General features: G+C 44.7%; 1 protein-coding gene across 1 annotated transcript in view; it reads left to right on the top strand.

The window, feature by feature from the left end:
- LOC125288476 (pseudouridine 5'-phosphatase) overlaps nt 1–15,823 on the top strand; it is a 30,417-nt gene extending 14,594 nt beyond the window's left edge. Inside the window, exon 4 of the mRNA XM_048234884.1 lies at nt 15,163–15,823. Coding sequence (XP_048090841.1) covers nt 15,163–15,348 — 186 coding nt within the window. The 3' untranslated portion in view covers nt 15,349–15,823. The remainder of the gene's footprint in view (nt 1–15,162) is intronic.
- The last annotated feature ends 377 nt before the right edge of the window (nt 15,824–16,200 follow it).

Here is a 16,200-nt window from a genome sequence, read left to right on the forward strand (position 1 = left end):
CACGCACACACAAACACACCCACACTCACAAAGTCTCTTGGCATCTCTTTTTAAATGTTCATTTCTCTCTCCTGCTGTGGAGCGCTGGGCTTTCTCTTTAAAGGAGAATTATTTGAACACACACACACACACACACACACAGAGTTCTGTCTTTAAAGGAGAGCTATTTAAACTCCTGTGAATGTCTTTTATCAAACAACACAGTGCGGCAACGCAGCTTTCTGCTCCTATCAATAAAAACAAACATTTCTGCTGACCTGGCCTGTGTGTGTGTGTGTGTGTGTGTGTGTGTGTGTGTGTGTGTGTGTGTGTGTGTGTGTGCGCATGTTTGTGCCTCTAGAACCCTAACACCCTTTCCGGAAGACACACACACACACACACACACATGCACATGTTTGTATAGTGGTGTTTGGGGTTCAATCTGTCTAATAATGGATTAACAAAAATACTCTCCTGTGCACCACAGATTTCCAAAGCAGTCTAACTGCTTGAGAGCTATACATGCGTGTAAAAGTGGGAAGTTGACTTAATTTTGAAACTCTTTTACTCTGCTGTGGAGGCTGAGTGTGTGTGAAGTCTCCGAGTGTGTGAGTGTGTGTGTGAAGTGTGTGAGTGTGTGTGAAGTCTCAGTGTGTGAGTGTGTGAAGTTGTGAGTGTGAAGTGTCCCGAGTCAGTGTGTGAAGTGTGTGAGTGTGTGTCCCGAAAGTGTGTGAGTGTGTGTGTGTGTGTGTGTCAGTGTGTGTGTGGAGTGTGTGTGTGAAGTGTGGTAGTGTGTGCTTGAAGTCTCAGTGTGTGTGTGTGTGTGTGTGAAGATAATCCAATGTGTGTGTGTGTGTGAGAATGTCAGTGTGTGAGTGTGTGTGTGTGTGTGTGAAGTGTGTGAAGTGTGTGTGAAGTTTCAGTGTGTGTGTGAGTGTGTGTGTGAGTGTGTGAGTGTGTGTGAAGTGTCTGTGTGTGTGTGTGTGTGAAGTGTGTGAGTCTCGAGTGTGTGTGTGTGAAGTGTGAGTGTGTGTGAGAGGTGTGTGTGTGTGAAGTGTGTGTGAGTGTGTGTGTGTGTGAAGTTTCCCGAGTGTGAGTGTGTGTGTGAAGTGTGTGAGTGTGTGTGTGTGGTGTGTGTGAGTGTGTGTGTGTGTGTGTGAGTGAAGTGTGTGAGTGTGTGTGAAGTCTCAGTGTTTGTGTGTGTGAAGTGTGTGTGTGAAGTCTCAGTGTGTGTGTGTGTGTGTGTGTGTGTCTCGAGAGCTCAGTGTGTGTGTGTGAAGTGTGTGAGTGTGTGTGAAGTCTCCGAGTGTGTGAGTGTGTGTGAAGTCTCCGAGTGTGTGAAGTGTGTGTGTGTGAGAAGTCTCAGTGTGTGATTGTTAGAATTGTGTGTGAGTGTGTGTGAAAGTCTCAGTGTTTGAGTGTGTGTGAGGTGTGTGAGTGTGTGTGGTGTGTCTCAGTGTGTGTGTGTGTGTGTGTGAAGTGTGTGTGTGTCTCTGTGTTTGTGAGTGTGTGTGTGTGTGGGTGTGTCTCAGTGTGAGTGTGTGTGTGAAGTGTGTGTGTGGAGTCTGTGTGTGTGTGTGTGTGTGTGTGTGTGTGTGTGAAGTCTCCGAGTGTGTGTGTGTGTGTGTGAAGTGTGTGAGTGTGTGTGAAGTCTCCGAGTGTGTGTGTGTGTGTGTGTGTGTGTGTGTGAGTGTGTGTGAAGTCTCCGAGTGTGTGTGTGTGTGTGTGTGTGTGTGTGAAGTCTCCGAGTGTGTGTGTGTGTGTGTATTGGCCAGAAGTCTCAGTGTGAGTGTGTGTAAGAATACAGTGTGAGTGTGTGTGTGAGTGTGTGAAGTCTCAGTGTGAGTGTGTGTGTGTGTGTGTGTGTAGAAGTGTGTGAGTGTGTGAAGTCTCCGAGTTTGTGAGTGTGTGAGTGTGTGTGAAGTCTCCGAGTGTGAGTGTGTGTGTGTGTGTGAATGTGTGTGTGTGTGTGTGTGAATGTGTGTGTAGTCTCCGAGTGTGAGTGTGTGTGTGGAGTGTGTGTGTGAAGTCTCCGAGTGTGTGTGTGTGTGTGTGAAGTGTGTGTGTGTGAAGTCCCAGTGTGAGTGTGTGTGTGAAGTGTGTGAGTGTGTGTGAAGTCTCCGAGTGTGTGTGTGTGTGTGAGTGTGTGAAGTCTCCGAGTGTGTGAGTGTGTGTGAAGTCTCCGAGTGTGAGTGTGTGTGAAGTCTCCGAGTGTGAGTGTGTGTGTGAGTGTGTGTGAAGTCTCCGAGTGTGAGGTGTGTGTGTGTGTGTGTGTGTGAAGTGTGTGGTGAAGTCTCCGAGTTTGTGAGTGTGTGAGTGTGTGTGAAGTCTCCGAGTGAGTGTGTGTGTGAATGTGTGTGTGTGTGTGAGTGTGTGTGTGTGTGTGGAAGTCTCCGAGTGTGTGTGTGGTGTGTGAAGTCTCCGAGTGTGAGTGTATGTGTGTGTGAAGTGTGTGAGTGTGTGTGAAGTCTCCGAGTGAGTGTGTGTGAAGTGTGTGTGTGTGAAGTCTCTGAGTGTGTGTGTGTGTGTGAAGTGTGGAGTGTGTGTGAAGTCCCGAGTGTGTGGAGTGTGTGAAGTCTCGAGTGTGAGTGTGTGAAGTCTCCGAGTGTGAGGTGTGTGAGGTGTGAAGTTCCGAGTGTGAGTGTGTGTGTGTGGAAGTGTGTGGAGGTGTGAAGTCCCGAGTGTGTGTGAGTGTGCGTGAAGTCTCCGAGGTGTGAGTGTGTGAAGTGTGAGGTGTGTGAAGTCTCGAGTGTGAGGTGTGAAGTCCCGAGTGTGTGTGTGTGTGAAGTCTCCGAGGTGTGAGTGTGTGGAAGTCTCCGAGTGAGGTGTGTGAAGTTCCGAGGTGAGTGTGTGTGAAGCCCGAGTGTGAGGTGTGAGTGTGTGAAGTTCCGAGTTTGTGAGTGTGTGGTCTCCCGAGTGTGTGTGTGTGTGTGTGTGTGTGAGTGTGTGTGAAGTCTCCGAGTGTGTGAGTGTGTGTGAAGTCTCCGAGTTTGTGAGGTGTGTGAGTGTGTGTGAAGTCTCCGAGTGTGAGTGTGTGTGAGTGTGTGTGTGAAGTCTCCGAGTGTGTGTGTGTGTGAAGTGTGTGAGTGTGTGTGAAGTCTCCGAGTGTGAGTGTGTGTGTGTGTGTGAAGTGTGAGTGTGTGTGAAGTCTCCGAGTGTGTGTGTGTGTGTGAAGTCCCGAGTGTGTGAGGTGTGTGTGAAGTCTCGAGTGTGAGGTGTGTGAAGTCTACGAGTGTGTGTGTGTGGAGGTGTGAAGTCTCCGAGTGTGTGTGTGTGTGTGTGAAGTGTGTGAGTGGGTGTGAAGTCTCCGAGTGTGAGTGTGTGTGAAGTCTCCGAGTGTGTGAGTGTGTGTGTGAATGTGTGTGTGTGTGTGTGAATGTGTTTGAAGTCTCCGAGTTTGTGAGTGTGTGAGTGTGTGTGAAGTCTCCGAGTGTGAGTGTATGTGTGTGTGAAGTGTGTGTGTGTGTGTGAAGTCTCCGAGTGTGAGTGTGTGTGTGAAGTGTGTGTGTGAAGTCTCCGAGTGTGTGTGTGTGTATGTGAAGTGTGTGAGTGTGTGTGAAGTCTCCAAGTGTGTGAGTGTGTGTGTGAAGTCTCCGAGGCTACGTAGTGGACAGTGTGAAGTGCATACGTTTGTGAATCTCCTAAACTCTGGGTCAGGTGTACGTTTACGTTGGAAACCAGAAACCACACGCCCCACACCCCACACCCCACGCCCCACACCACACCCCACGCCCCACACCCCACGCCCCACACCCCACACCCCACACCCCACACCACACGCCCACGCCCCACACCCCACGCCCAACACCCCACGCCCCACACCCCACACCCCACGCCCCACACCCCACACCCCACGCCCCACACCCCACACCCCACACCACACGCCCCACACCCCACACCCCACACCCCACGCCCCACACCCCACGCCCCACACCCCACGCCCCACACCCCACACCACACGCCCCACACCCCACGCCCCACACCCCACACCCCACACCCCACGCCCACACCCCACACCACACGCCCACGCCCACACCCCACACCCCACGCCCCACGCCCCACACCCCACGCCCCACACCCAACGCCCACGCCCCACGCCCCACACCCAACGCCCACACCACACCCCACGCCCCACACCCAACGCCCACGCCCCACGCCCCACACCCAACGCCCACGCCCCACACCCCACGCCCACACCCCACACCACACGCCCCACACCACACGCCCCACGCCCCACACCCAACGCTCCACACCACACCACACGCCCCACACCACACCCCACGCGCCACACCCCACGCCCAACGCTCCACACCCCACACCCCACGCCCCACACCCAACGCTCCACACCACACGCCCACACCACACGCCCCACGCCCCACACCCCACACCACACGCCCCACGCGCCACACCACACCACACGCCTTCGACAAGGCTATACTATTATTAATTTAACGGCATACACTACACGCTTTACGCTTCTATTAATTCTATTAATTCTATCGCTTATACCATATCAGCTTCACGCTGCTTACACTCGACGCTTATCGCTTCCATTATTATTACCTTTACACTATTATCAGCTTTCATTACCTTTATTATCTCTACACTATTACTTCTATTTACACTTACTTCTCGAGCCGGAATATTATTATAGATGTTCTTTTTTTTCTTTTGTTTTCTTTCTAACTTGTTCTGTAATTTCTAATTTCTCCAACACACACACACGCCTCCCTCTCTGTAAAACCGCCCCAGAGGATGTGTTGCAGTAAGGGTATTCTCTGCCCCTAGGTGGCTTGTAGATGCTGCAATGGGGGTATTCTCTGCCCCTAGGTGCGCCAGCGTGGCTGCAGTGGCGCGGTATTCTCTGCCCTTAGGTGGCGCTGTCGTGCTGCAGTAAGTGGGTATTCTCTGCCCCTAGGGTGGGCTTGTGTGTGCATGTGTGCCAGTGTCTCTGTGGGGTTATTCAGGAGCTCCACTCATCAGCCGCTCCACATGGCCCCATAACACACACACACACCTTCAGGCCTAGGATCATTTAAAACATGCTGCATGCAATACATCATTGTCACAACTCTCCTGAGCTTTCTCTCTCTCTCTCTATCTGTCTATGTCCTCTCTCTCTCTCTCTCAATGTCCCTTTTCTCCCCCTCTATATCTCTCTCTCTCCTCTCTCCATCCCTCTCTTTTATTCTCCTTCTCTTCTCCTCTCCTTCCCTCATCCTCCTTTTTTCTCCTTTAACACACTTTCTCCTCTGTCACCCACACACACTTCTCTGTGTCTCTCTCTCATTGATCCATGTAGACATACAGCAGCTTCACCCGTGTGTGTGTGTGTGTGTGTGTGTGTGTGTGTGTGTGTGTGTGTGTGTGTGTGTGTGTGTCTCATTTGTCCATGTAGTAACTTTACAATCTCTCCTGTGATGTTGTAATCCCTGTGTTTTTCTTCAGGGTTATTTTTTATTCTGTTAACCATTTAACATTACGCTACAAGCAGGATTGTATCCATGACTCATTGTGTGTGTGTGTGTGTGTGTGTGTGCGCATGCCCGTGTGTCCATCCGTCCGTGTGTGTGTGTGTGTTCATTTTTCCATGTGCATATGTGTGTTTGTTTACCCATTCATGTGGGATTGCAGTTTGTATTTGAGTGTGTGTGTGTTCGTTCCCATCCCTGTGTGTGTGTGCGTGTGTGTTTTGTCTACCTATTCATGTGAGATTGCAGTTTGTATTTGAGTGTGTGTGTGTTCGTTCCCATCCCTGTATATGCGTGCATGTGTGTTTATGCGTGTGTATGTGTGTGTGTGTCCATGTGCGTGTGTGTTTTGTTTACCTATTCATGTGAGATTGCAGTTTGTATTTGAGTGTGTGTGTGTTCGTTCCCATCCCTGTATATGCGTGCATGTGTGTTTATGTGTGTGTGGGTCCATGTGCGTGTGTGTGTTTGTTTACCTATTCATGTGAGATTGCAGTTTGTATTTGAGTGTATGTGTGTTCGTTCCCATCCCTGTATATGTGTGCATGTGTGTTTATGTGTGTGTCTGTGTGTGTGTGTGAGAGAGATGTGGTTAGAGGACACAAGAGATAACCTCAGGATCAAATTTATGGTCAGAGACAGGAACCGTAAAGCCTACAGCAAAACTATAAACCTGACCCATAAAGTGGAACTATCAGCCGTGTGTGTGTGTGTGTGGGTGTGTGTGGGTGTGTGGGTGGTTGCGACTGCGGAACTATCGGCAGTGTGTGTGTGTGGGAGACCGTACAGGGAAACCTAGGACCCGTGGGGAGGGGTTCATGAACTGGCTAGTCTCACTACTGACCATTCATATCATTCAGGCATAAAAGTGTTGTGTGTTTGTGTGTGTGTGTGAGTTTGTATGGGTATGCTTTGCGAATATGTGTGTGTGATACGTTTCTTGCATGAGAGTGAGTGAGTTTGAGTGTGTGTGTCTGACCGCTCTGCAACCCTTTTTGGGATTCAGTAAAGCTGAATGTCTGCTCATATACTGTAAGAGAGTGTGTGTGTGTGTGTGCCCCCGTGTGTGTGTTTGTGTGCTCACCACAGGAACTGACCACAGAAAGGTCATTTAATGAGATTTTTCCAGAGGCTGTTGCAGATCCTGTCCTGTTCACTGCATTTTCATTTCCTGTGTGTGTGTGTGTGTGTGTGTGTGTGTGTGTGTGTGTGTGTGTGTGTGTGTGTGTGTGTGCTCGTGTGTGTGTGTAAGTGTGTGCCCGTGTGTTTGTGTTTGTGCCCATGTGTGTGTTTGTGTGTGTGTGTTTGTGCCCACGTGTGTGTGTCTACACTGTGTGTGTGTGTGTGTGTGTGTGTGTGTGTGTGTGTGTGTGTGTGTTTGTGCCCAAGTGTGTGTGGGTCTACACTCATGTGTGTACTAGAATGTAGAAAAGATGTTTGTCACAGTTCCACTGAGTGATGGAACACAGCAGAGGGGTGTGTGTGTGTGTGTGTAGCAGCGAGGCAAAATGACCCTGTGGCTCATGACATTTGCAGTGGCCTGATCGGGTATGTGTGTGTCTGGTCAACCGTGTGTCATTATGGAGACGTCATTATTCTGTGTGCAGCAGCTGAGCTTAAAATGCTCTCTCATGCGCCATACATACCTACACACACACACAGGTGAAACACATTAACAAAAGCATTTCCACCATTCATGCATGTACACAAACATACACAGGTGAAAGGCTGTGTACAGTACATATGTGTATGTGTGTGTGTGTGTGTGTGTGTGTGTGTGTGTGTGTGTGTGTGTTTTGACTTGTGTGAGACCTCCTGAGTGGCCGGACACTCTCTTGTGCCGGACTTCCTGGGCGCCAGAGGGCCGTCTGAGAGGCCCACTCCACTGTGTGTGTGTGTGTCTGTGTGTGTGTGTGAGAGAGAGTGTGTGTGTGTGTGTGTGTGTGTGTGTGTGTGTGTGTGTGTGTTTGAGTGAGTTTGTTGAGGGGGCAGTTCCAGGAGTCCCCATTTGATTCCTCATTTCCTCTCTATTGTTTTCAGGTGTGTGTGTATGAGTGAGTGTGTGAGTTTGAGTTTTGCTTAATGGCTTCCTCTTCCATAATGAGAGCATTAATTGTGGTCTGAGAATAATAGAAATATTAGAGCATGTAACCTTTCGACACACCCCCTGACACACACACAGTTAGTTATCATCCTATTGACATTAATACCACACACACACACACACACACACACACAAACACATTCGGAGGTTCCGCTGCCATTGTGCCCCTGCTGTGTTGCCCACGGTTACCTCGACCTCATCTCTATAGCCAATTAGACCGCAGCAGACATGTCAAGTGCCTCCCCCTACACACACACACACACACACACATACACACACTACCTCTCAGATGCATACACAGACACATGTGCACACACATGGAAACGTATACGCAGGCTCCTCTCTTTCTATTTATGTGTCTGTGTCTGTGTGTGTGTGTGTGTGTGTGTGTGTACAATATATATATATATATATATATATATATATATATATATATATATATATATATATATATATATATATATGACCTTTGCTTAGTGTGTGTGTGTGAGGTGTTCAATGTGTGTGTATACAATATATATATATATATATATATGACCTTTGCTTAGTGTTTGTGTGTAAGTATGTAACCTTTGTTTAGTGTGTGAGTGTGTGTATACAATATATATATGACCTTTGCTTAGTGTGTGTGTGTTTGTGTGTAAGTATGTAACCTTTGTTTAGTGTGTGTGTTTGTGTGTAAGTATGTAACCTTTGTTTAGTGTGTGTGTGTGTGCGTGTGTGTTTGTGTGTAAGTATGTAACCTTTGTTTAGTGTGTGTGCGTGTGTGTAAGTATGTAACCTTTGTTTAGTGTGTGCGTGTGTGCGTGTGTGTAAGTATGTAACCTTTGTTTAGTGTGTATGTGTGTGCGTGTGTGTAAGTATGTAACCTTTGTTTAGTGTGTATGTGTGTGCGTGTGTGTTTGCGTGTAAGTATGTAACCTTTGTTTAGTGTGTGTGTGTGCGTGTGTGTTTGCGTGTAAGTATGTAACCTTTGTTTAGTGTGTATGTGTGTGTATGTGTGTGCGTGTGTGTGTGCGTGTGTGTTTGTGTGAGTGTGTGTGTGAGTGTGTGTATGCTTCCCTATGCATCCATATATCTGTTTTTTAGGGCTGTAACGATATGCGACACCAAAATATATTACATAAAGGTGTTATCAGTAGGGCTGTAACGATATGCGATTCGAAACCGAAATCGCGACACTCATATCCACGATACTGTGTCGCGGTGTGAAAAGGCAGAACCGCGACACACCCTTTCTAGTGTTTCACACAGTGCTTTGCAGCTTACAGTATAAGCAACACACATCTCCCGCTTTACTTACCTAGTAAGTAGCCTACGTTGTCCAAAAACAAATAAATAAATCATAATTTCATACCTCCTCCCCCCGCTCTCTCTCGCGCTCCCTCCCTTAATGGACACGCGCGATGTTGGATGTTAGATGTTGCATGTCGTTACAAGCCGTCGCAAAGCATTCACATGTCTGGTCACAGTTGCAAGGTTTTAGAATGTTGCATCAAGTTGCTGCTCATCTCGTTATGCGAATCTTGGGTGTGATTTGGGCTTAAGTATAGGCGCAGACTGCGACGTTATGATTATTTAGATGGCATTAAAAGACTGCGATGGGGAAAAGCTAGAGTTCCAAATTGTATAATTTTTTTCCAATATGAACTATGCCTATATGTCCGACTTAGTCATCGTTCAATTCATCCCTTGTGTTTAAAATTTGCGGATAGGCGATGGTAAGTTTGTTTTATGCTGGCAACAAAACCAGAACGGTTTCTTAACGTTATTCTTTATTCTAAATGCCATGGCGATAAAGAAAGAAGTCAGAAAAGGAATATACCTTAGACTGGGCTATATCAGGCCCTATATCAGAGCCTGTCTACAGACATTCTCTGGCTAGTGTATATAACCTATTGAAATAGGGTTAATGATGTAAAGTCAAGTGCTTTCTATGGGACTGGTGTGTGCCAAGCACAGTTTTTTGATGATGAGGAGTGGCAAGTGCTGCACACAGTTGCAGTGGAATGTGGCTTCCCAGGGCATTATAAAACTTCTCACTCTTAGACCTACTCATACACGGCGGTGAAATGGTGTATTTAGCTGTCTAAATTCGAATCATATGCTGGGGGAGAAATCGTTGGACATCCATGATTACGTCGGACATCTTGAATTTCCCCTGGGGATCAATAAAGTATCTATCTATCTATCTATCTATTATTTTGTTATTCAGCACCCCTGGTCAAAAATATGTTCCCGCGCGCCTGGAAGTAGGCTATGATTTGAATGTAGACTGTTGCCAAATTTGGCAAATACAAAACGGGAGAAACAATGTGTTTCATCTGTTCTGGCTATCCCGCTATTTGGATCTTACTGTATCTCACTCAATGAACAATATCACAAAACTAAATGAATGATGATCCGTAATTGTCATCAGATAGCCTAGTCATATAGGTAGACATTCAGTGTGTTTGAAATAATTAATTCGATAATATTTTCCATCTTTGCAGAGATGGAATAAAGTGAATTAAAGGCCTGTCTCATATAGACGCCTGTCTCTAATGCTAGCCGGTACAGTTTGGCGATTTGGGAAAATAAAAGCCCGGGCTATTATTTGGAGTTTTACGGTAGTAGGCTTAGGCTATAGGCTAATCTGCATAAAGTGTGCTGTCATAAATATCAGACATTTATTATTCTCTTTTTATATCAGGATATACAATAATAGATATGTTATATTATATATTATATTGTAATCCTCTGGTGTTCTAATGTAGGGTATTGAAATGTTATTAAATGAAATGTCTAGAAAGAAAAAAAGAAAAATCGAGGTTTATGGGTCAAAAATCGTGATACAAACCGAATCGTGAGGTTGGTGTATCGTTACAGCCCTACTGTTTTTGTATATTTAACCATGTATGTTGATGTCTGTGTGCTCGTGAGTCCATCTTGTTTATCTTGTGTATGTGCAGGGTCATGTACAGGTGGGTCTCAGCAAATTAGAACATTGTGGGAAAAGTTCATTTTTCCCCCCTAATTATTTAAAAAAAATATATAGATATAAAGTGACATATTTTAAGCCATTTTGTGATGATTACAGCTTACAGCTCATTAAAACCAAAACTCATTATCTCTGTAAATAAATATTAGAATAAAGAGGTTTTAAATTACAGAAATGTCGACCTTTTGAAAAGAAATTAACTAATCTGACTAAATTGACTAATCTAAAATAGTTCATTTATACACTCAATACTTGGTCAGGCTGCTTTTGCACAAATTACTGCATCAGTGTGGTGCGGTATGGAGGCAATCAGCATGTGGCACTGCTGAGGTGTTATGGAAGCCCAGGCTGCTTTGATAGCGGCCTTAAGCCTCATTTTCCTATAATAAACAATAAACACTGTGGGCAGGTGGCGAGTCCTGGTGGAAAAGGAAATCAGCATCTCCATAAATTAGGGATTTTCTTTTTTTTTTTTTTTACACTACCGGTTAAGAGTGCATGACGCCTCCAAAATTGAAAGCAAGAAAAGTGAAACTGATTCGTGCACCCAACCAGTTTACTGGGTTTCCCATTGCCCATGTACTAACTACACCCTTCCAAGAAGTTTAATTCAATCTGCCGATATTTTTCCCGGCAGGCGAGAAGCTTCATGATGTAGGTTAATGTTGACATTTGCCGTTGTATACAAATCTTTCTGTCATGTTCGCCAATGTCACAGATATACAGTGAATACAAAGTTAACATATGGTTATATCAATTGAATAATTACGTACCATGAATAGCCTACACAATCTATTGGGTTTTGTGATGATAGTCAGATGCAGTGACACGTCAGTATTGTCATGTTTTAAACGCATCATAACGCGTTATAAAATACACGCACAAACGAAGCACAAACGATTCCAACCATTTTTCTGTAGCCATAGGTGTGTAGATTTGAACAAAATTTGTACACGCAGCACAAAAATTGTAAACACTGCTTACATCTCTTCAAGTCATGGTAAAATGTAATGTAAATGTACAGAACTAATTTAGATATACTTATGGTGTGGGTCCTTGCGTTTCTTTAGGAATCCGCCGTCGTGGTTTGTATAGAAATGAATATTAAATGACACATACACGTAAGACAGGGGTATTAATCTTCAGCGAGGTACAGTTACGGAAAATTTCCTCAAGCAAAGATCCGGAGCATCATAATGTTTAGGCTATGTGTATGTATATATATATATATATATATATATATATATATATAATATTTGGATGGATGGAGGGAGCCTAGTTGTAGATAGATAGATAGATCATAGCTGTCAACCCTCCCGTTTTTTCCGGGTTTCTCACGTATTTTAACTTTTTTCCCGCAGTCTTCCCGTTTTAATATTTTCCCGTAGAATATCCCGTATTTTATCAATCTCAAAACATTAGATCTACCATCGGACTTGTCAGTCTCTGTAGGCTACTGTTGTCCTGTTGCTATTGCTACCCCCTTGCCCTTCCAGTGAAACAGATGTTTTCAAAGCATCGTTTTGCTTGCTTGAAGGCGACAGTGAGACTATTTAAGATGACGGCGTGGTTGTCGTGAGCGCACAATTCAGTGGCACCTGCATAGTGTAAGGCCGCACGCACTGTGCTATGAATAGAGAAAGAATTCCCTCCAAGTTGGCCTACCATAACTTCCCAACTCTGCACTGTAGCCCATAAACTGCATGACAGGCTATTTATATTTTTCCTTTAAAATAACCAAATGCATTTGTTCAACTTTATGAAGAAGAATTACGCACTAGGCTACTTGGAACACACATTTTGTTTGCACAGGAGAGAGAATGACCGCGCACAGGGGCATCGATTACAGAACTTTAGCCTTGTTAGGGCTGTATAAAGTTGACGAAATTAATATAGCCTGTTGTTAGGCGTAGCCTAAATAAAGTAGGCTACTTTGTTGTATTGTTTAGCTGACCAATGCACGACCTTGCAATTGCGAAACGGACTAATACTGCAACCCTTCCAACGTTGGAGGATGAATGTAGACATTTTCCCGTATTCTGCGTGAGAAACCCGGGAAATCTCCCTCATTTTCAAAGCTCAATGTTGACAGCTATGACATACATACTTACTTACTTGCTTGCTTTCTTTCTTTCTTTCTTTCTTTCTTTCTTTCTTTCTTGATCCCCAAGGGGAAAGTCAAGAAATAGAAGATTCTAGGCCTTATGTTTAATGTGAAATAAAATAAGTAGCCTAAAAGGCAACATTCGAAATGAGTAGAAATAAGGCAAGATCAGAGTAACTGGGGAGAAAAACTGAGTAGCCTTATATTTTTATATTCTTAACGTAAACTTAAAATAAAATTTGAGCTGAGATATGGATGGATATTCCACAGCTGGTTCCTTGAACCCATTAATCAGCAAGTTTAGTTTTTTTTTTTATGTAGACCCGAAATCCTGGAAACCCAGGAACATCACGTTGTTGGGCAGTGAATGCATGTAGGCTTAACTAGATTGTGGTGGATCAATCATATTGCCTTCTTAAATCGTAAAATATTCTGTGGTCTCGGTTCACTGTTTAATGGGCCTAGCCTACCCTATGCTTGCTCAAAATATATGATTTGTCTAGTAGAGGTGCTTCAAATTGGCGCTTTTAAAAATCGCCTGTCTCAGAATATATAGAAGAGGTCCAGGGCAATTCCGCACAAAACTGTCACATCCATATTTAGTTGGTGTTATGGACGTGACAGTTTTGCGTGGTATTGCCCCCGTATCGTTATATAAAGCTCTGTTCTCGCTGTCTAGCTTTCTCCTCTTTGAGAAATCGGTGATTTGAAAATAACTTACTTCTCGTTAACTTAGATATCCATCTGATTGTTTTCGTCCCGTCTCCTCTCCTCGCCGCGTTTCAGGCTATCAGTCTCTTCCCCATAGTAGGCTACTTTACTCACTGATTTCGACTTTATCAGAATTCACAGATTTCACTGGCTGAGTAGCAGCAAGCAAAATGATGGTTCCTGAAGCTCCTGAAGTAAATGCTGTTATCCTAACCAACGAAACATTTAGCGCAGCTTTGAAATCTTAAGTGAAAATCTAAATTAGGCTATTATGGTCTGGGTCCGAATAGGATCACGTCACGGTCCGGACTGGTGATCCCTGACGTAAGAGGTCGGAAATGCGGGACGATCGGTAATAGGTGACGTTCCGATATGAGTTTCTGTTTATTTTGACTTGTGGTATGGATGAACATGATCAGATGTAACATGCTATAGTTTAACAAGGGAATTTATATTGTGCATTTAATTTGGTTTAATGTGAAAGTAATTGCAAGTTATAACCTATTTGTAATGCAAGAGTCTACACACAATAGGCCTATTAAGTGTAGACAGGCCTGTTGATAATCTTTTTCTGAAAGGGAGACACCTTATTATGCTTCACCGCTTATTAACTTTCAAGGGAAGATTATATCACAACTGGGTCGTGTATTTAATAATAATGAAAAAAAAAAAAATCAAGGTCAAAGGTCAAAGGTCAAGATGCCTTGAGAATCATTTAAATTTGATGCATCGTGGAATCGAATGAAATTGAATCGTTGACATGATAATTGTAATCTAATCGAATTGTGAGACAAGTGAAAATTCACACCCCAATCCATTAAGCTTGTAAGCAGATGGAAGCATGGCGTGCTCTAAAATCTCCTGGTAGAAGGACCAACACCAGCAAATGACACGGCACCCCAAATGATCACTGACTGGAAACATCAAACTGGACTCAGCTCACTCCATCTGAAGTTCCCTCGGCTTTGCTTGACGATTCTCTCAAGCTGCAGTTACCTTTTCCCTTCTTGTCACTTTCCATAAGTGTGGAACACCCTGCTCTTTCAGCAATGACCTTCTTCTGTGGCTTAATCAAAGTCCTTTCAGGCAAGTCGCTCCACTCGGCGGCCATATTGCAACACACTATGGGCATCTATTTCGGGGCGAACTGCGCACGCGCAAGGCTTCATGACACCAACCTCGCTCCAGCTGCGAGATCACAGCACGATTGGCACTATGTATTTACAACATACCACATGATTGGCACAATGTATTTACAACATACCACATGATTGGCACAATGTATTCACATGTCTACTTTTGGTGGTGGAAGGTGCGGGATATGTGTAGACAACTGCCATGTTTGCGTTACGAACTAACCCTGTGGGAGACTGAGTTCTCTGTCTTCTCATTAGAAAGTCTCTTGTGGAGGGAGTCAATGAGTGTCTTCTTGACAACTATCAAGTCAGCTGTCTTTCCCATGATTGTGGTCGTGTTTACTGAACCAGACTAAGAGATTAAAGACTCAGGAAACAGACATTTCTGTATAACATCTTTATTCTAATATTTTTGAGAAACTGAATTTTGATTTTCACCAGCTGTAAGCCATAATCATCGACACTTTAACAAAAAAAATGGCTTGCAATATTTCACTATATAATGTAATGAATCTAGAATAGAAAGATTCACTTTTTTGAAACCAATTAGAGAAAAAATCAAATTTTTTGAGACCCATCTCTATATGTGTATATACTTCTGAACTGTGTATTTGACTTGTGTCTGTCTTTGTGTGTGTGTGTGTGTATCTGACCTCTGCTTTATGTGTGTGTGTTAGTGCCTGGTGTTTGAGGATGCGGTGAACGGCGTAGCTGCAGGCGTGGCAGCCGGTATGCAGGTCGTCATGGTGCCAGATGAACGGATGAACCGCGCCCTTACCCAGAATGCAACACTGGTGCTGAGCAGCCTGGAGGACTTTAGACCAGAGCTCTTCAGCCTGCCCGCATATAGGACACACTCCTGACACACACACACACACACACACACACACACACACACACAGACATACACTCAGAAAGATTCACAGAACTTAGGGACACACACACACACACACGCACACACACACACACACACACACATTAGCATACACACTCACACACATGCTCTCCATCACGCTGGGCTGAAATGGGATTTGAATCCATGACCTCTGCGTGTAGCTGTGGCCTTCAGGTTTCATCCTGGAAACAGTCAATCTAGAAGGACACACACACACACACACACACACACACACACACACAAACAAACACAGCACACTGTGTACACGGTTGTCTGTCTACACTCAGTGTGTGTGTGTGAGAGAAAGAGTGTGTGTGTGTATGTTTGTGTGTGTGTGTGTGTGTATGAGTCAAGCAACCAAGTGTCCTAAAGGAAATTTTAAAGCTTTTCATTATAATTATTTAATTATAAATGTGTATGTTGAATAAATGAATCCAAAAGTGTGCAAGGTGTTCAGTGAAGTCTGTCCAGCCTGGGGAATAACACATGCATATATCCATCTAGTGCCACACACACACACACACACACACACACACACACACACACACACACACACACACACACACACACACGCGCGCACACACACACATATGCATGGATGCAGTCAATCCATCCAGCCCTGAAAGCTATCACACCCAGATATGTGGGCAGCCGTGGCCTACTGGTTAGCGCTTTGTAACCAGAGGGGTTAATTCACGGATTGGGATAAATGCAGAGACCAAATTTCCCTCACGGGATCAAAAGAGTATATATACTTATACATTCACTCACACACAGAAAACCACACACACACGCGTTTTCACTCATGCGCGCACGCACA

The sequence above is a fragment of the Alosa alosa genome, chromosome 23 (genome assembly GCF_017589495.1).
Source record: "Alosa alosa isolate M-15738 ecotype Scorff River chromosome 23, AALO_Geno_1.1, whole genome shotgun sequence".
Lineage (NCBI taxonomy): Eukaryota > Metazoa > Chordata > Actinopteri > Clupeiformes > Clupeidae > Alosa > Alosa alosa.